The sequence below is a fragment of the Salmo salar genome, chromosome ssa23, assembly GCF_905237065.1.
Source record: "Salmo salar chromosome ssa23, Ssal_v3.1, whole genome shotgun sequence".
NCBI classification, from domain to species: domain Eukaryota; kingdom Metazoa; phylum Chordata; class Actinopteri; order Salmoniformes; family Salmonidae; genus Salmo; species Salmo salar.
The window spans coordinates 47,854,220-47,874,597 of record NC_059464.1 but is presented as its reverse complement, the minus strand read 5'-3'; the positions used below and the strand labels follow the sequence as shown (position 1 = coordinate 47,874,597).

Below are 20,378 nucleotides of genomic sequence, written 5' to 3'. Positions count from 1 at the left end.
GTTTCAGTTGATTTTCTTCAGTTTGGTGCCTAGTGAATATGACTCAGGTCTCTGTGGAAACATCAATGTAAATTCACCTTTGATTTTTACTCCTCACTTTCCCTTTCAGGTCCATAGGGTTTTACTGCCCCCTGCTGGAGACTGGAGCACACTGCAGTCCCTGGCTTTCTTTGTGCAGATGGACGTTGAGGCCCTCATCACCTGTTGTGATGGGTCCAACAAATATCCCCAGGTGAAGGCAGGGTCCTATCTCATCCAACACGTCAATGACTTTTATAGGAGTGAGGGAGATTTACTTTAATACAATAATAATTCCTTGAATGTAACTATCATCTCTCCACGGGGGAGTACAACCATTACCTCTCTCCTCTTTCACATCCCTCTATCATCTCTCCATTGGAGAGTACAACCATTACCTCTCTCCTCTTTCACATCCCTCTATCATCTATCCATGGGGGAGTACAACTATTACCTCTCTGCTCTTTCACATCCCTCTATCATCTCTCCATGGGAGAGTACAACAATTACCTCTCTCCTCTTTCACATCCCTCTATCATCTCTCCGTGGGGGCGTCCCAATAATCTCTCCTTCCTCCTGAAGTGTAGCTTTCCTTCTCTTCTCCTCACAAATGTAAAAGCATTGGATTGGTGTTGACATGGGGTAGAGGGAGTTTACATATACCACTCATTTCCTTTAAATACATGAAGGGAAATGGACAAGTTCACACTTAGAGAGAAAGGAGATAATTGTTACACACCCCATGTGTTCTGATAACTACAGGAATTAAACTATATTGAGGTTGTCTGACAGACAGACAGAGGTTGTCTGACAGACAGACAGACAGACAGACACACAGACAGACAGACAGACAGACACACAGACACACAGACAGACAGACAGAGAACATCAGGTAAAGTTGTGGAGATGAGGGAATATGTGATCAGAACCCCTCCAGTCTGGTTAACCACAGTTAGGTCCAGTATGGACTATCAATACAAGTCACCATTTAGAATGTGACCCAGTTCAATGGGTCTGAACAGAACTGGGGGATGTCAGACATGAAGATGCCTAAACACAACTGGAATATTCACCCACACCACTAGCTCACCTCCACACAATCCATGTACAAGTTAAAGACACACCTTGGAATAAATAACAAAGGAAAACTATTACTAGATGAAGTTTAGTGTTGTATTTTTTATTTCCCATCACCATAAATCATATTTAATCACTGAACAGTAGCAGACATAACTTCATCTGTTCCTGACTCTGGATAGTGGATTAAAAAGACCATCAATCTCCAATGATATTAAAGTACTATTCTGAACATTACTGATATACTGAGTGGCAAGTCAAGATATCTGCTGGTTTTATTGTTTGGTCAATACACCACCTGCTGGACAGGTTTAATGTTGCTGGACTGAGCAGTATGGGAGGATGAAAGATGTCACATTTAGGGCTGGTTTCCTGGACATCTACATTGAACATTGTTTTTTCACACTTAATCTGTTCCATGTCCAGGAAACCAGTCCATATAGTTTAGTTACTATCTGTTCCATGTCCAGGAAACCAGTCCATATAGTTTAGTTACTATCTGTTCCATGTCCAGGAAACCAGTCCATATAGTTTAGTTACTATCTGTTCAACGCCACTATGGAAAACTTGACCAATTGAGAAAACATATCAATGGTTCTGAATGACAACCAATATACATCAACACCATACATCATGATTCATGGAAATGTACAAGATTAAAACATTGTAGATAAAACAGAGCAGAATGAATCATCACATCTGGGGACCATCACCACCAGCATGACTAGTATCTATGTGGACCCTACTACAGTTTAACCAGCTCAGCTATAGACTACACCAGCATGACTAGTATCTATGTGGACCCTACTACAGTTTAACCAGCTCAGCTATAGGCTACACCAGCATGACTAGTATCTATGTGGACCCTACTACAGTTTAACCAGCTCAGCTATAGACTACACCAGCAAAACTAGTATCTATGTGGACACTACTACAGTTTAACCAGCTCAGCAATACCATAGATATTAAACCCAGGATAGAGGGGCTGAGTGAATGTGGTCTGGACTCTGTGGAGGAGGGTCATTGGGTCAGAGACACTGTAGTAGGACAGAGTACCTGCCTTGTGATCCAGGTACACTCCTACTCTGGAGGACTGAGGGTCTGATACTTTAGTCACAATATTATTGTGACTGAACCAAAAATCACCACTATTATAGCACTGTAAACTCCAGGACTTGTTATTGTCTCCAAATCCACCATCTGACCGTGTTCTGCTGATGTCTTTATATGAGACTGCTGTATAAACACCACCACTCCACTCCACCTCCCAGTAACAGCGTCCAGACAGACCCTCTCTACACAGAACCTGACACCAGTTGGTGAATCTGTCTGGATGGTCAGGATATGGTTGGACTTGGCATTTATTGGTCACCTTTCTGTTCCCTTCAGACAGAGAGAGGCGTGTGTGTGCTGTGTTTGGGTCCAGTGTGAGCTGACAGGAATCTGGGAGAAGAGCAGAGCAGAGACCAATGAGGGGAGTCAGAACAATAAGTTAAGTCAGATACTGTATCTACCCTGTCTTTGATTAGAGCACAGCAGAGATCAAATATGAGAAATATGAGGAGTCAGATAGATACCCAGTCTTTGATTAGATCTACTATTGCTATATATTTCTAGAGGGATTGTTAGGAGTGTCAGTAAAAATAGACTGTTAGTTACTTCACAATAAAGAGACTCACATTGTAACAACCGTTCTCTGGTCTTGCGCTCTGGAGGCAGTACAACATCCACTATATTCACTACAGACACACAAACACATTGACAGAGAGAGGGAATGTTATCATCATACCATATTCCACATGTATATGACTAGTAGGGAACTTTCAATGGTCTAAAGTTGATGTTCCTATTGTTTTCAACACACCTGTAGTGGAGATCTTGGTCCATTCTCCTTTAAGGAAGTCTTCTAGTTTGTCTCTCAGTTCACACACAGTCTTTCTCACATCTCCAAAGTACTGAAGAGGACAGACAACGATGCTGGGTAAGTCTGAAGATACACTGATACTGGAGAGAGACTGATATCTCTGGAGAGAGAAAGAGAGAGAGAGAGAGAGACAGAGAGAGCGAGGGAGAGAGGGTCAGAGAGAGCGAAACAGAGAGGAGAGAGAGAGAGAGAGAGAGAGAGAGAGAGAGAGAGAGAGAGAGAGAGAGAGAGAGAGAGAGAGAGAGAGAGAGAGAGAGAGAGAGAGAGAGAGAGAGACACAGAGAGAGACAGAGAGAGAGAGAGACACAGAGAGAGACAGAGAGAGAGAGAGAGACACAGAGAGAGAGAGGGACGGACAGAGAGAGAGTGGGACGGACAGAGAGAGAGAGGGACGGACAGAGAGAGAGACAGACAGGACAACATAATGATTGAGATGAATAGTTTCACATTAAGTTCATTTCATATCACATGTAACAAGACAGTTTAGTTACCTGGAGGAAATGGATGTGATCCTCTGTGTGTGAGAGCTGCTCCAGCTCAGTGCTTCTCTTCCTCAGCTCAGCTATCTCCAACTTCAGTTGCTCCAGGAGTCCTTCAGCTTGGCTCACTTGAGCCTTCTCTTGGGCTCTGATCAGCTCCTTCACCTCAGAGCTCCTTCTCTCAATGGAGCGGATCAGCTCAGTAAAGATCTGATCACTGTCCTCCACTGCTGCTTGTGCAGAGCGCTGTTAAGAGAGAGAGACAGACAGACAGACAGACAGACAGACAGACACACAGACAGACAGACAGACACACGACAGACAGACAGACAGACAGACAGACAGACAGACAGACAGAGAGAGAATCTCATTGAGTCAGAACGCTGCCACCCTGCTCTTCAGGTCCACCAGGCCTTGTCCCCCCCTCCTGGACAGGCAGGTACAGAACACCGCTTGGCCCTGCTCTACTCTCCTCCCTCCTGGTCCCCCCTCCAGTAGCCTGCCCCGTAGCAGAGCTAGACCCAGCCTCTGTCCCCTGAGTCCTAGTAGGCTGGACAATAGAACGAGTCAAAACGGCCAAAGAACGTTGTCTGAGCTGGAACACTAGCGAGGCCATAGCAAATGAATTGAAACGAACCTTCACAGAGCCTCTTCTGACTGGAATGATCCTTAGATTCCATTTCCCCTAAATGGCACCAAAAAATGTCTACCTTTTTATTTGACCACTAAAACCTGTTCTTAGGACCAAACTGAAAAATAACAACTGGTGTAGAAAGTAAACATCCGCACCTCGATTGTGCCAAGTGTGTCTATGTCTGCGTTACCAGGAAGTAGGAAAAAACGGGCAACTTCTGACTATTTCTGGTCTAGTGATCGATGACAGCAGAGGACGCTGCCCAACCTTATGTCATTAGAAAGAGGAGATTCTCCTGATTAAAATGGTGTCTGACATGAAAACATCTAAATTTACACATTGTGAGATATTTAGTGAAATAAACAGACATACCATAACTAAGCTGCTCAAACTTACATCATTACAAATAATAGGTTATCCTGATTAAAATGGTGTAGAACTTCAAACCATTAAAATAAATACATCTATTACAGATAATTGGAGAAATAGACATGTCCCTATTTCCCCAAAACAATGGCAGTCTGAAAGTTATAACAGCAGTCTTATTTAACCAGCTTACCATTTATCTACTACCATTTGACTTTGTGTTTAACATTTAGTGGTTTGTAATCTAGTGGTTAAGAACGTTGGGCAGTAACTGAAAGGTGGCTGGTTCGAATCCCCAAGCAGACTAGGTGAAAAATCTGTAAATCGCTTTTTTAGGCAGATTTAGTCACTTAACCCTAGTGGCTCTGGATAAGAGTGTCTGCTAAATGACTCACATGTAAACGTAAACTAGTCCTCTGTGAAAGGGCAGCAGGTAGCCTAGTGGTTAGAGCGTTTGGCTGGGCAGCAGGCAGTCTAGTGGTTGGAGTGTTGGGCCAGAAACTGAAAGGTTGCTGGATCGAATCCCCGAGCTGACAAGGTAAAAATCTGTCGTTCTGCCCGTGAACAAGGCAGGTAACCTACTGTTCCCTGGTAGGCCATCATTGAAAATAAGAATTTGTTCTTAGCTGACTTGCCTAGTTAAATAAAGGTTACTTTTAAAATATAAAAATAAAAAGCGTGGCAGTAACTTATTAACTTTGCATTATTCACAGACAGACTCCTCTGAAGGCAGGCAGGCAGCACACTCCTGAAAACTGCTCAGCAAAGCAAAGGCTCTTTTGAGAGCTACCAGATTTATATTAAAAAGCTCATTTTCAGTGTCTGTGTCCAGTGTCTGTGTTTATATGTTAAGGGGGTTTTACTTTGGCAGATAATGTCACCCATTTAAATATATACATTTTTATATAATTAACTAAATGTATGATGTTTTTGGTTTATGTCAGTTTCATTATGCTATAGATGGATATTTTATGGTTGTTAGTGATAAAATGAACTATAACACTTAATATTTTGTAATTCTGAGTAATTCCTACTTTAGTAAGGATATCCACTGTATTCAGTACTGCTGCGGTTGCTAAATCATTCCAATAGATGGCAGCAAAAGACAGTTCAGAATAGTTTAGGTCAAGTACAAGTATCCAACTCAACAAGCCCCTCCAAAAGCTTGTTCCGTCTGCGAGCAGCGAGCACTCTGCCTTCTCCCACAAGAGAGGGGCATGTTGAGGTACATTTACTAACCGTGAGGGCTGCATGATGTCATTTATTGTCGGGCTGGAAGATGCATCGTCTTTTCTATTCCGAGGCTGTTTCCTCCCAATATGACATATTAACATGACGTTATAATGCATGTTTACTAGGGTTGCAGCACATCTGACTAGTGGTTATTTGACCAGGGTTCAATACCTGCTATAGTTAATATTGTTTTGATCACCCAAAAGCAACACAGGACTAACAAGAGATATATAGCTAACTGTAAAGTAATGAGTGACCATTTCAGAAAATCATGGGACATATAGTCTTTGGTTGCATGCTATTTTATGTCAATCTTATTGCTGCTTGTAGCCTATAACTGATGCTTCGTGGTCTTATGCTGCCATCTATTGGAAATATTTACCAATTAAAAGTTATTAATTCACGTAAAGACATTGGTGAGGCAGCTGAGAAATAAAGTGTATTTAATTCCAGAGATCAGTCTCAAACCTGCCCCACCTGTCCCACGCCAATTGCTGGACTTTCACATAGAGGTTACTATGTCACCCAGTTCAAACCACATTTAACATATAAAACAAATGAGTCTTGTTTATCAAGTGTTCTGCCTTGCAATAATAAATATAATAAAATAACTAATAAAAAGCAAATGCTTACATAGGTTTTATTAAAAAATATCACGTGTTATTAATTACTAAAATGGTATTTACTAACATAATATTATTACTAAAATAGTTGTAGGCTACCCTACCCTAGAATTAGGGTTCAGGCTAAAATAGGTTATACGTAGGGTTAGAGTTTCTGTACAGCACTTTGTGACATCTGCTGATGTAAAAAGGGCTTCATAAATACATTTGATTGATTGTTAGGTTCAGGGTATTTAAAGAGAAAAACTGTATAGGTTTATATCTCTCTTGCTCCTCCCTGTGGTCTTCTGTGGATACTACATAACTCATTCACCACACTTGATAGGCTCATAATCTGAGGTAGCAACTGTGTCAGAGCTACAAATCAATGAGCTCCACCTATCCATTTGGTTTACAACTCAGTGAACCTGCGCAGCATTCTCTCTATTTGATGTCTACGAACCAACAGATTTCAACGATTATCATATTACCCAGCAGCCATTTAGAAAGAAATTGTCAAAAAGGTTATTTCTTAATACAAAAAATAATTTCTGGCTGTTTAAATAGGCCACATCTTAAAAAAGAGGACAGGGACATACGTTTTGGTCTCATTGATAACAATAGTGAAGCTGACATTGTGACACAGAACAATGGACTGGGAATAGAACTTTCAGAAGGTGAGTTGGTGCCACAGTGTTCAATACAACTAATAGGAGCTGGCAGGGTGAAACATTACCTAAAATAAGACCTGTTTTTACAATACAACTAATAGGAGCTGGCAGGGTGAAACATGACCTAAAATAAGACCTGTTTTTACAATACAACTAATAGGAGCTGGCAGGGTGAAACATGACCTAAAATAAGCCCCGCTTTTTCGCGTTAACTCCAAAACTACGGCAAACAGCTGGGACATATGGTAATATTATATAACTGGGCTCTTTGGCAGATGCAATGAACTAGTTTTATCAGTAAATGTGGTTAAAAATGTAGTGTCCAGACTAGTCCTAGTCCCCGCTGCCGGCTGGTCGCGCTTGTCTGCCCTAAACAAACCCTGTGTACCACCCCTCCCCTGTTTAACCTTGAATTTAGTTAAGAAACAAACACTTGTCTACGAAAAGAGACACCCAGCCGAGAGCCACAACCCTCCAACCCCGTCCAACCTCAATGACCCTACACTTCAATCTTTCCCTCTCTTCAACATCCTTACAACAATATAACAACACATGCTCCACCGTTTCATTGACAATACCCTCCAGACACAAACCATTCACATGCTGCCAACCAGATGTAAGGACCAGTTCAATGTACAATGTCCTAAGAACAATTGAGTAAACACCACCTCTTCCTTCCTAATCTGACCTTTGAACCTTGGTCCATCGACCTTTAGAGGACATATAAATGCCGTCCCTTGTGCTCAGAGTCCCATCTCTTCTGCCACACATCTATCAAAATGTCTCTGATCTTACATTTGTCCTCACCTCTACCCAGTGGAACATTAATATATATATTATATCTTATTTTAAAGCTCTTTTAGCTAACTGGTCTACAATTTCATTCCCTTACACACCTGAATATGCTGGGACCCAGCAGAATCTCACTACTACACCCATTCTCTCATTTCTCCATAATAACATTGATACCTACAACTGTCCAACCAAAACCACTGCCTTGTCTACTAGTATATTCCCAACAGTCATCTAGAACAGTAGCAGTGGGATGCTCAACCTCACAGCCTTGCAACCCAATAAGATAATGACAATTTATTACGCCGTATACCCAAAGGCATCTCACCTGCCTCCACTAGTAAGACACATACAGATGTTGATTTAAATGCACCAATACATATCCTTAAAGCTATATACTGGATTCTGTCCAGCTTAAGTCTTTGCTGCTGTTCCATGAACTATACACCCCTAATCAATTGTCGTCCTGATCAGAGCTCTATAAATATCCCTCAACGATTGTCTGTCAGCACCCCATTAATAACCAGAGACCCACACAACCAACTACTGTGAAAGTGATGGAATGAGAGAGAGACATCGTTACAACACTGTAAATAGACAAAATATAACGTTTCTTCTTCTTTGGAGTTTATCGGCGGTTTTCATCCAATATGTTGTATTATCGCCCCCAACTGGAGAATAATATAAATCTATTTTACTTTGTGATACAAAATGGGAAAAGGAACATTTCGTATTTTTTCAAATAAATCAACACCCTTCCAACTAACCCTACACTCATTAAAAACCCACTACCCCATTCCACTACTTTGACCCTATCTGCTCCTGCACCATGCCAACTAACCCTACACTCATTAAAAACCCACTACCCCATTCCACTACTTTGACACTATCTGCTCCTGCACCATGCCAACTAACCCTACACTCATTAAAAACCCACTACCCCATTCCACTACTTTGACCCTATCTGCTCCTGTACCATGCCAACTAACCCTACACTCATTAAAAACCCACACCCATTCCACTACTTTGACCCTATCTGCTCCTGCACCATGCCAACTAACCCTACACTCATTAAAAACCCACTACCCCATTCCACTACTTTGACCCTATCTGCTCCTGCACCATGCCAACGACCTGGGAGGACGGGACACCACCACTCAACACATCCTGGAACTCTTCAGAAGTCAAATCTCATATGACCAAATACTTCTCTGGTTCTGAGCTCTTCTCCACACCTTCTACCTCACTTAACTCTCCCTCATTCATTTCCATTTCACCTCCAGAACTCAGTCTGGCGCACGGTTCTCTCTGTTTGCACTTGAATTATAACATTTGAAATGTCTCTGTTCTTTTGAAAATAGATGTTGTGTAATTATTATCTACTTCACTTGCTTTGGCATAGTAAAGATATGTTTCCCATGTCAATAAAGATCTTTGAATTGAATTGAGAGAGAGAGCTCCATGTTAATGTATAGGGGACATGAGTCAGTCATGGTTACTCATGGTTATGTGATGAGGTTAACCTCTCTAGGGTAGGGGCCGGATAAAAAACGTACTCGATTTAATCTGGTTATTACTACTGCCCAGAAACTAGAATATGCATATAATTGTTTGATTTGGATAGAAAACACCCTAAAGTTTCTAAAACTGTTTGAATGGTGTCTGTGAGACTGGGGCACGCGTGCACAAGAAGAGTCCATTTTAGATTTTTAGTCTTTGAATGAAAACAGGGTTTCCCGGTCGGAATATTGTCGCTTTTTTACAAGAAAAATCGCATAAATATTGATTTTAAACAGCGGTTGGCATGCTTCGAAGTACGGTAATGGAATATTTAGATATTTTTTGTCACAAAATGCGTCGGGCGCGTCACCCTTCGTCACCCTTCGGATAGTGTCTTGAATGCACGAACAAAACAGAGGATATTTGAACATAACTATGGATTATTTTGAACCAAACCAACATTTGTTATTGAAGTAGAAGTCCTGGGATTGCATTCTAACGAAGAACAGCAAAGGTAATCCAATTTTTCTTATAGTAAATCTGAGGTTGGTGAGGGCCAAACTTGGTGGGTGTCAAAATAGCTAGCCCGTGATGGCGAGCTATCTACTCAGAATATTGCAAAATGTGCTTTTGCCGAAAAGCTATTTTAAATTCGGACATAGCGATTGCATAAAGGAGTTCTGTATCTATAATTCTTAAAATAATTGTTATGTTTTTTGTGAACGTTTATCGTGAGTAATTTAGTAAATTCACCGGAAGTTTGCGGTGGGTATGCTAGTTCTGAACGTCACATGCTAATGTAAAAAGCTGGTTTTTGATATAAATATGAACTTGATTGAACAAAACATGCATGTATTGTATAACATAATGTCCTAGGAGTGTCATCTGATGAAGATCATCAAAGGTTAGTGCTGCATTTAGCTGTGGTTTGGGTTTATGTGACATTATATGCTAGCTTGAAAAATGGGTGTCTGATTATTTCTGGCTGGGTACTCTGCTGACATAATCTAATGTTTTGCTTTCGTTGTAAAGCCTTTTTGAAATCGGACAGTGTGGTTAGATTAACGAGAGTCTTGTCTTTAAAATGGTGTAAAATAGTCATATGTTTGAGAAATTGAAGTAATAGCATTTCTAAGGTATTTGAATATCGCGCCACGGGATTCCAGTGGCTGTTGAGTAGGTGGGACGATTTCGTCCCACATACCCAAGAGAGGTTAACACGCCTGCGACTTCTAAATCAGTGTCGGCCCAATAGGGAATGTCCTCTTGATGTAATGGTCAAGATGTTCGTTTATCCCACGGCAGACCTGGGTTCATATCCCGTCGGTTACATTAACATGTTATGGATAGGGGGCAGTATTTTCACGGCTGGATAAAAAACGTACCCGATTTAATATGATTATTACTCCTGCCCAGAAACTAGAATATGCATATAATTATTAGCTTGGATAGAAAACACTCCAAAGTTTCTAAAACTGTTTGAATGGTGTCTGTGAGTATAACAGAACTCATTTGGCAGGCCAAAACCTGAGAAGATTCTGTACAGGAAGTACCCTGTCTGACCATTTCTTGGCCTTCTTTGTCATCTCTATCCATTACAAAGGATCTCTGCTGTTACGTGACACTTCCAACGGCTCCAATGGGCTCTCAGAGCCCGGGAAAAAGCTGAATGACGTAATTCAAAGCCCTGGCTGAAACACACGAGCCCTTTTGCTAAGTGGTCTATCAGAGGACAAAGGGCTTAGGCGCGTGCCCGAGTCGACCCAGTGATTTATTTTCTTTCGTCTGTTTAACTAATTGCAGATTCCCGGTTGGAATATTATCGCTTTTTCACGAGAAAAATGGCATAAAAATTGATTTTAAACAGCGGTTGACATGCTTCGAAGTACGGTAATGAAATATTTAGAAATCTTTTGTCACGAAATGCGCCATGCGCAAGACCCTTATTTACCATTCGGATAGTGTCTAGAACGCACGAACAAAACGCGCTGTTGGATATAACTATGGATTATTTTGGATTAAACCAACATTTGTTATTGAAGTAGAAGTCCTGGGAGTGCATTCTGACGAAGAACAGCAAAGGTAATCAAACTTTTCTAATAGTAAATCTGATTTTGGTGAGTGCTAAACATGGTGGGTGTCTAAATAGCTAGCCCTGTGATGCCGGGCTATGTACTGAGAATATTGTAAAATGTGCTTTCACCGAAAAGCTATTTTAAAATCGGACATATCGAGTGCATAGAGGAGTTCTGTATCTATAATTCTTAAAATAATTGTTATGTTTTTAGTGAACGTTTATCGTGAGTAATTTAGTAAATTCACCGGAGGTTTGCGGGGGGTATGCTAGTTCTGAACGTCACTTGCTAATGTAAAAAAGCTGGTTTTTGATATAAATATGAACTTGATTGAACAACACATGCATGTATTGTATAACATAATGTCCTAGGGTTGTCATCTGATGAAGATCATCAAAGGTTAGTGCTGCATTTAGCTGTGGTTTAGTTTTTTGTGACATTATATGCTAGCTTGAAAAATGGGTGTCTGATTATTTCTGGCTGGGTACTCTGCTGACATAATCTAATGTTTTGCTTTCGCTGTAAAGCCTTTTTGAAATCGGACAGTGTGGTTAGATTAACGAGAGTCTTGTCTTTAAAATGCTGTAAAATAGTCATATGTTTGAAAAATGGAAGTTTTCGGATTTTAGAGGAATTTGTATTTCGCGCCACGCCCATCATTGGATATTGGAGCAGGTGTTCCGCTAGCGAAACATCTAGATGTAAGAGGTTAAGCAGTCAATTCTCTGAAAGGGGTCAAGACAGCCTGTTCCCAAAAGTGGGGTCAGTGGTATTGGATAGGGGCCCCTCTATCTCTCTCTATCTCTGACTGGAGGAGAGAAGTGAATTGGTATCTCCTCTGGTCAACAATACTCACCTTGAAAGACTTCACAGCTTTTTGGAGATTCTTCAGCTCCTTCTCTCTCTCCTGGAATCTCTGCTGGACCTTCTGCTGACTCATCCCCAGCTGCCTCTGTGGAGAATCACTCTTCAATGAGCTATCAAGCTTGATTTGTCCAGTAGATCAATGGTATAGTAATGTGACATAGGACCCATAGAGAGGAAGGTCTACAATCCTGAGGAAGTCCCTTTACAATATTATATTATGTTGCTATGTGAATGATTATAGTTTTACGGTAGGCCTACATGTATCAAGGGGTTGAGACTGAACTTTGGACTCATAAAAGGCCATTCAGAATGATAACAGTGTTTGACTTTAGAAAATGGTGATACATTTGGAGAATCTGGGTTAACATATCTATATACTGAAGGTTTGTGTTCATATTTGTTCTGCTGAGGATCCATTTCATTTGAATGATCTCATATTCAAACAGCCTTAGTTCCTACTGTATCTTTAATTCTTTGTTTATCAGACAGTCACCAACAAGTTGTTCTAGTCTTACCTGTTTCTCAGTCCTCTCTGCTGCAGCTGACACTGTATCATGGCCTTTATGTTCATCCATGTTCATCCATCACACACTGATAACAGATACACTGCTGATCGGTACATTCATAGTGAGGTTGGAGATGAGTCTCACAGTAAGAGGCCAGACATGCCAGACAGGACATGAGGGCTTTCTGCTTTCTGGTCCCAGGGCAGACATCACACACCACATCTCCAGGTCCAGCATAGCACAGAGCAGGAGGGGGAGCAGCCTGGAGTCCTGTCTTCTTCAGTTTCTCCACCATCTCAGCCAACATGTTATTTTTCCTCAGAGTAGGCCTTGGAGTGAAGGTCTCTCTGCACTGAGGACAGCTATAGACCCCTTTCAGAACATCCTGATCCCAGCAGTCCTCAATACAGCTCCTACAGTAACTGTGTCCACAGTGTATGGTGACCGGCTCTTTCAGTAGATACTGACAGACAGAACAACAGAACTGGTCCTGGTCCAGTAGAACTCCCTGCTGAGCCATTGTGACGGTTGTTCACTCTCACACAGACAGACGAGACAGAGACTCAGATCAGTTTCGTTTCCACAGAAGAGAGTTTGTGAAGGGGAGGGACTTCCTGGTTCTGCCAGAGGGCTGGGGTTAGAGGGAGGGAAGGAGGGAGTGAACAGCATACAATGTCTATAGGGAGACAAATATTTTAGTTCCTTGTTTAAATCTAACTAATGTGAGTTGTTAGAATATATAAAGAGTAACAGTTTCTATGAAGTACATATTATAATTATTTGTATGACCTTTATTATACCTTATAATACACTTATGTGTTCTAACATTACAGTGTGGTTATTACTGTTAGGTCTAGGATCAGGGTTAGAGGTACTACATTCAGCAGTAATCCTAGACATATCTAGGACTAAAAAGAGAAGATGTTTTACAATCAGAGTTCTTTGTATCTCTTCTTAGTCATACAGATCCTCCCCACATCTTATAGGTGGACGGGGTTATGAACATATCCTATACATTATTTCTGAAACCAGATGAAATGAAACTGTTTTTCAGCAGGAAAAGCTTCTCTAATAATCCTAACCATGGCTGGGTGTCTTCAGAGACTGAGAGGTATAGAGACACCCTGTCAAGGTGACAGGTATCCTAGTGGTTTAGAGACTGAGAGGTATAGAGACACACTGTCAAAGTGACAGGTATCCTAGTGGTTTAGAGACTGAGAGGTATAGAGACACCCTGTCAAGTCAAAACATCTGGCTGTGATTTCATGTCAACACCCTTATTCTATTCTAGTCATTATATTATATTGTATTAAATTATAATATATTATATCCATAGTCTCCACTCAGTATAGTGTTAATGATGACTGTTTGTTGTGAACATTGATTGAATGGTTAGGACTATCTCTCTGTATTCACAGTTTAAATCCCAAGAGACCAGGAGACCTAAAGGAAGTCTTCAATACTGCATCCCTTCATCCAGTCATAGTAAACAACCTGTCTGTCTGTCTGGTTGTTGTTGCTATCAGTATTAAAAAGCCTTACAACTCTATGCACAAGGACTACTTTGAACAATCTTTGTTTTTTTTACATTTACTTGAGGAACAGTGCAGATGCAAAGTTTAAGACTCCACTGAATCCTCTGGTCTTCTAGAACCAAGAGGGTGTCCTGCAGGTAAACAAGACACCACTGAATCCTCTGGTCTTCTAGAACAAAGAGGGTGGCTTAACAAGACACCACTGAATCCTCTGGTCTTCTAGAACCAAGAGGGTGACCTGCAGGTAAACAAGACACCACTGAATCCTCTGGTCTTCTAGAACCAAGAGGGTGTCCTGCAGGTAAACAAGACACCACTGAATCCTCTACAGCTTCTATCAGGGGACATGAGTTTTCCTGGCTAAGTCTCCTGGCAGGAAAAACTTTATCTCTAGTTATATTATTATTTTACTAGGCAAGTCAGTCAAGAACAAATTCTTATTTTCAATAACGGCCTAAGAACAGTGGGTTAACAGCCTTGTTCAGGGGTAGAACGACAGGTTTTTACCTTGTCAGCTCAGGGATTCAAACTTGCAACCTTCCGGTTACTAGTCCAATGCTCAAACCACTAGATTACCTGCTGTCCACAAAGTGAGTCCATGTAACTTATGTTACTTGTTCATCACATCTCTGCAGATCCTCTCAAGCTCTGACATGCACTGTCAACTGTGGGACCTTATATAGACAGGTGTGTTCCTTTCCAAATCATGTCCAATCAATTGAATTTACCAAAGGTGGACTCGATTCAAGTTGTAGAAACATCTCAAGGATGATCAATGGAAACAAGATGCATCTAAGCTCAATTTCGAGTCTCATAGCAAAGGGTCTGAATACTTATATACTGCTCAAAAACATAAAGGGAACACTTAAACAACACATCCTAGATCTGAATGAAAGAAATAATCTTATTAAATACTTTTTTCTTTACATAGTTGAATGTGCTGACAACAGAATCACACAAAAATAATCAATGGAAATCCAATTTATCAACCCATGGAGGTCTGGATTTGGAGTCACACTCAAAATTAAAGTGGAAAACCACACTACAGGCTGATCCAACTTTGATGTAATGTCCTTAAAACAAGTCAAAATGAGGCTCAGTAGTGTGTGTGGCCTCCACGTGCCTGTATGACCTCCCTACAACGCCTGGGCATGCTCCTGATGAGGTGGCGGATGGTCTCCTGAGGGATCTCCTCCCAGACCTGGACTAAAGCATCCATCAACTCCTGGACAGTCTGTGGTGCAACGTGGCGTTGGTGGATGGAGCGAGACATGATGTCCCAGATGTGCTCAATTGGATTCAGGTCTGGGGAACGGGCGGGCCAGTCCATAGCATCAATGCCTTCCTCTTGCAGGAACTGCTGACACACTCCAGCCACATGAGGTCTAGCATTGTCTTGCATTAGGAGGAACCCAGGGCCAACCGCACTAGCATATGGTCTCACAAGGGGTCTGAGGATCTCATCTCGGTACCTAATGGCAGTCAGGCTACCTCTGGCGAGCACATGGAGGGCTGTGCGGCCCCCCAAAGAAATGCTACCCTACACCATGACTGACCCACCGCCAAACCGGTCATGCTGGAGGATGTTGCAGGCAGCAGAACGTTCTCCACGGCGTCTCCAGACTCTGTCACGTCTGTCACGTGCTCAGTGTGAACCTGCTTTCATCTGTGAAGAGCACAGGGCGCCAGTGGCGAATTTGCCAATCTTGGTGTTCTCTGGCAAATGCCAAACGTCCTGCACGGTGTTGGGCTGTAAGCACAAGCCCCACCTGTGGACGTCGGGCCCTCATACCACCCTCATGGAGTCTGTTTCTGATCGTTTGAGCAGACACATGCACATTTGTGCCTGCTGGAGGTCATTTTGCAGGGCTCTGGCTGTGCTTCTCCTGCTCCTCCTTGCACAAAGGCGGAGGTAGCGGTCCTGCTGCTGGGTTGTTGCCCTCCTACCGCCTCCTCCACGTCTCCTGATGTACTGGCCTGTCTCCTGGTAGCGCCTCCATGCTCTGGACACTACGCTGACAGACACAGCAAATCTTCTTGCCACAGCTCGCATTGATGTGCCATCCTGGATGAGCTGCACTACCTGAGCCACTTGTGTGGGTTGTAGACTCCGTCTCATGCTACCACTAGAGTGAAAGCACCGCCAGCATTCAAAAGTGACCAAAACATCAGCCAGGAAGCATAGGAACTGAGAAGTGGTCTGTGGTTACCACCTGCAGAACCACTCCTTTATTGGGGGTGTCTTGCTAATTGCCTATAATTTCCACCTGTTTTCTATTCCATTTGCACAACAGCATGTGAAATGTATTGTCAATCAGTGTTGCTTCCTAATTGGACAGTTTGATTTCACAGAAGTGTGATTGACTTGGAGTTACATTGTGTTGTTTAAGTGTTCCCTTTATTTTTTTGAGCAGTGTATATACAAGATTTTTTGAATATTTTGCAAATGTATGAAAAAAATGTAATATATATATATATATATATAATTTTTTTCATACATTTGCAAAATATTCTAAAAATCTGTTTTTGCTTTGGCATTATGGGGTAGTGTGACGTCATTATGAGGTAGTGTGACGTCATTATGGGGTATTGTGTGTAGATTGATGATGAAAATGTATTATTTAATCCATTTTAGAATAAGGCTGTAACGTAACAAAATGTGGAAAAAGGGAAGGGGTCTGAATACTTTCTGAATGCACTGTAGTGTATGTTAATGGAATTTGTTCACCCCAATAGTAAAGTTTGTCCAACTAGTTTTTCTCCATACCTCTAAATACCATCTTATTAGATTGAGACATTTCCCCCCATTAGTTTGGGATTGAGACCTGCAGTCATCTTGATTTCAGACCACTTTGGAGACGTATACATACAGGAGTGAAACCTTACTCCTGCTCTGACTGTGGAAAGAGTTTCTCTCTACTGGAAAACTTAAAAAGACATGAACATATACATACAGGAGAGAAGCCTTACTCCTGCTCTGACTGTGGAAAGAGTTTCTCTCGACTGTCCCAGTTAAAAAGACACCAAGGTAATCACAAGGGAGAGAAGCCTTATCACTGATCTGACTGTAGATTTAGTTTTTTATCAACAGCTGAGCTAAAAGGGTCATCAGAAAACACACAGAAGAGAGAAGCCTTACTTCTTCTCTTAATGTGGCAAGAGTTTCTCCCAATTGGGCAATGTAAAAACACACCAACGGATACACACTTGAGAGAAGCCTCATCACTGCACTGACTGTGAGAAGAGATTCTACAGATTGGTGTCTTTTTAAATGGCCCAATGTATACATAAAGCAGAGAAGTCTCATCAGTTTTCTCAGACCAGCTAAGATTAGTCACTCCACTTAATTCTCATCCCATAAAATAATTGGCAACTTTGAAATGGATCAGATGAAGAAAGCGTAGAACACTCTTGTAATCCTGTTGTTTTCACTGTGAGAACCGTGCAGAAAAAAGGGAGCATTCTAGAATGTTAGTCTCTCTTCTCTTTACTGATCAGCACCTTGTTGATATTGACATCTTGGATTTGCAATGATGGTTGAATATCCTCTGTGAGGCGTCTCACAATGGAGTCTGATGGTTGACTGGGTGGTACTGCTTCCCTCTGCAGTTTTCTGTGGGAATGAGCTTGTAGACACAACATATACTGAGTGTACAAACCATTAAGGACACCTGCTCTTTCCATAACATAGACTGTTTCTGTACAGCACTTTGTGACATCGGCTGATGTAAAACGGGCTTTATAAATACATTTGTTGATGATGATTGATGATATTAACAAACTTACCAAGTGACCTGTGATTAAATCTATTGTAGAATAAATGGAACCTGGATCCATTTCATTCTATTAACATGGTTGATGTGTGTTATAGCAGTAATGGGGTTAAACTGATATTAAAATGACAACTCCATAGGTGGTACCAGGTCAGGGGAGTTCATCTCTGCTCCCAGCATCCCTGGGACAGTACTGATCAACATAGCTGACCTGATGCAGAGGTGGACCAGTGATGTTTTCCTCTCAGTGGTGAGACTTGCCCTTCCATTTGAAACACCTTTACCTGAGATCGTACAAGACGTTACAGGCTTATTGCATGTGGAAACATACCTGCGTTCAAATACTATTTAAAATAATGTTGAATACTTAATGAGCAGTGGTTGATTGAGTTTGTTGTAATGGAACCAATAGAAAAGTCCTAAAAGTACAAACAAACCCCACCCACCTGGAAGACTAAAGGAAATGCTCAAAGTATTCAAGTCCAACTTAATAAATAATTCCTAATGAGAAATAATCAGTAGAATAAATAAGTCCAGTCCAACCATTACCTCTCTCCTCTTTCACATCCCTCTATCATCTCTCCATGGGGGAGTACAACCATTACCTCTCTCCTCTTTCACATCCCTCTATCATCTCTCCATGGGGGAGTACAACCATTACCTCTCTCCTCTTTCACATCCCTCTATCATCTCTCCATGGGGGAGTACAACCATTACCTCTCTCCTCTTTCACATCCCTCTATCATCTCTCCATGGGGGCGTCCCAATAATCTCTCCTATCTCCTGAAGTGTAGCTTTCCTTCTCTACTCCTCACAAATGTAAAAGCATTGGATTGGTGTTGACATGGAGTAGAGGGAGTTTACATATACCAGTCATTTCCTTTAAATCCATGAAGGGAAGTGGACAAGTTCACACTTAGAGAAGGAGATAATTGGGGCACACCCCATGTGTTCTGATTACTACAGGAATTAAACCATATTGAGGTTGTCTGCTTTGTGTGTATATATATATTAGAGAGAGAGAGAGAGAGAGAGAGAGAGAGAGAGAGAGAGAGAGAGAGAGGAGAGAAAAGAGAGAGGTAAGTAAAGTTGTGGAGATGAGGGAATATGTGATCAGAACCCCTCCAGTCTGGTTAACCACAGTTAGGTCCAGTATGGACTATCAATACAAGTCACCATTTAGAATGTGACCCAGTTCAATGGGTCTGAACAGAACTGGGGGATGTCAGACATGAAGATGCCTAAACACAACTGGAATATTCACCCACACCACTAGCTCACCTCCACACAATCCATTTACAAGTTAAAGACACACCTTGGAATAAATAACAAAGGAAAACTATTACTAGATGAAGTTTAGTGTTGTATTTTTTATTTCCCATCACCATAAATCATATTTAATCACTGAACAGTAGCAGACCTAACTTCATCTGTTCCTGACTCTGGATAGTGGATTAAAAAGACCATCAATCTCCAATGATATTAAAGTACTATTCTGAACATTACTGATATACTGAGTGGCAAGTCAAGATATCTGCTGGTTTTATTGTTTGGTCAATAGCACCACCTGCTGGACAGGTTTAATGTTGCTGGACTGAGCAGTATTGGAGGATGAAAGATGACACATTTAGGGCTGGTTTCATAGACATCTACATTGAACATACTTTTTTCACACTTAATCTGTTCCATGTCCAGGAAACCAGTCCATATAGTTTAGTTACTATCTGATCCATGTCCAGGAAACCAGTCCATATAGTTTAGTTACTATCTGTTCCATGTCCAGGAAACCAGTCCATATAGTTTAGTTACTATCTGTTCCATGTCCAGGAAACCAGTCCATATAGTTTAGTTACTATCTGTTCCATGTCCAGGAAACCAGTCCATATAGTTTAGTTACTATCTGTTCCATGTCCAGGAAACCAGTCCATATAGTTTAGTTACTATCTGTTCAACGCCACTACGGAAAACTTGACCAATTGAGAAAACATATCAATGGTTCTGAATGACAACCAATATACATCAACACCATACAGCATGATTCATGGAAATGTACAAGATTAAAACATTGCAAATACAAAAATATGAATACATTGAATGTTTATTTTAATTCAGAACATCTGAAGATCAAATCAGTTAAATCATTGTAGATAAAACAGAGTAGAATGAATCATCACATCTGGGGACCATCACCACCAGCATGACTAGTATCTATGTGGACCCTACTACAGTTTAACCAGCTCAGCTATAGACTACACCAGCATGACTAGTATCTATGTGGACCCTACTACAGTTTAACCAGCTCAGCTATAGACTACACCAGCATGAC

The 20,378-nt window shown here is 41.4% G+C and overlaps 1 protein-coding gene across 1 annotated transcript; it reads right to left on the bottom strand.

The window, feature by feature from the left end:
* Positions 1 to 1,504: 1,504 nt before the first annotated feature.
* Positions 1,505 to 13,345, bottom strand: LOC106574348 (stonustoxin subunit beta). The gene is made up of 5 exons (XM_045706326.1): positions 12,754 to 13,345; positions 12,228 to 12,323; positions 2,960 to 3,119; positions 2,775 to 2,834; positions 1,505 to 2,538 (listed from the first exon to the last, which is right to left on the bottom strand). The coding sequence occupies exons 1-5, from the start codon at positions 12,817 to 12,819 to the stop codon at positions 2,027 to 2,029; spliced, it is 894 nt and encodes a 297-aa protein (XP_045562282.1). The 5' UTR covers positions 12,820 to 13,345; the 3' UTR covers positions 1,505 to 2,026.
* Between the last annotated feature and the right edge of the window lie 7,033 nt (positions 13,346 to 20,378).

Coding starts and splice junctions, on each gene's coding strand:
- LOC106574348 (XM_045706326.1), bottom strand. CDS start 12,819: ATGAACATGGATGAACATAAAGGCCATGATACAGTGTCAGCTGCAGCA. Junction 12,324..12,753: donor CAGAGAGGACTGAGAAACAG/GTAAGACTAGAA, acceptor GATTCTCCACAG/AGGCAGCTGGGGATGAGTCA. Junction 2,539..2,774: donor CAGAGAACGGTTGTTACAAT/GTGAGTCTCTTT, acceptor CTCTTCTCCCAG/ATTCCTGTCAGCTCACACTG.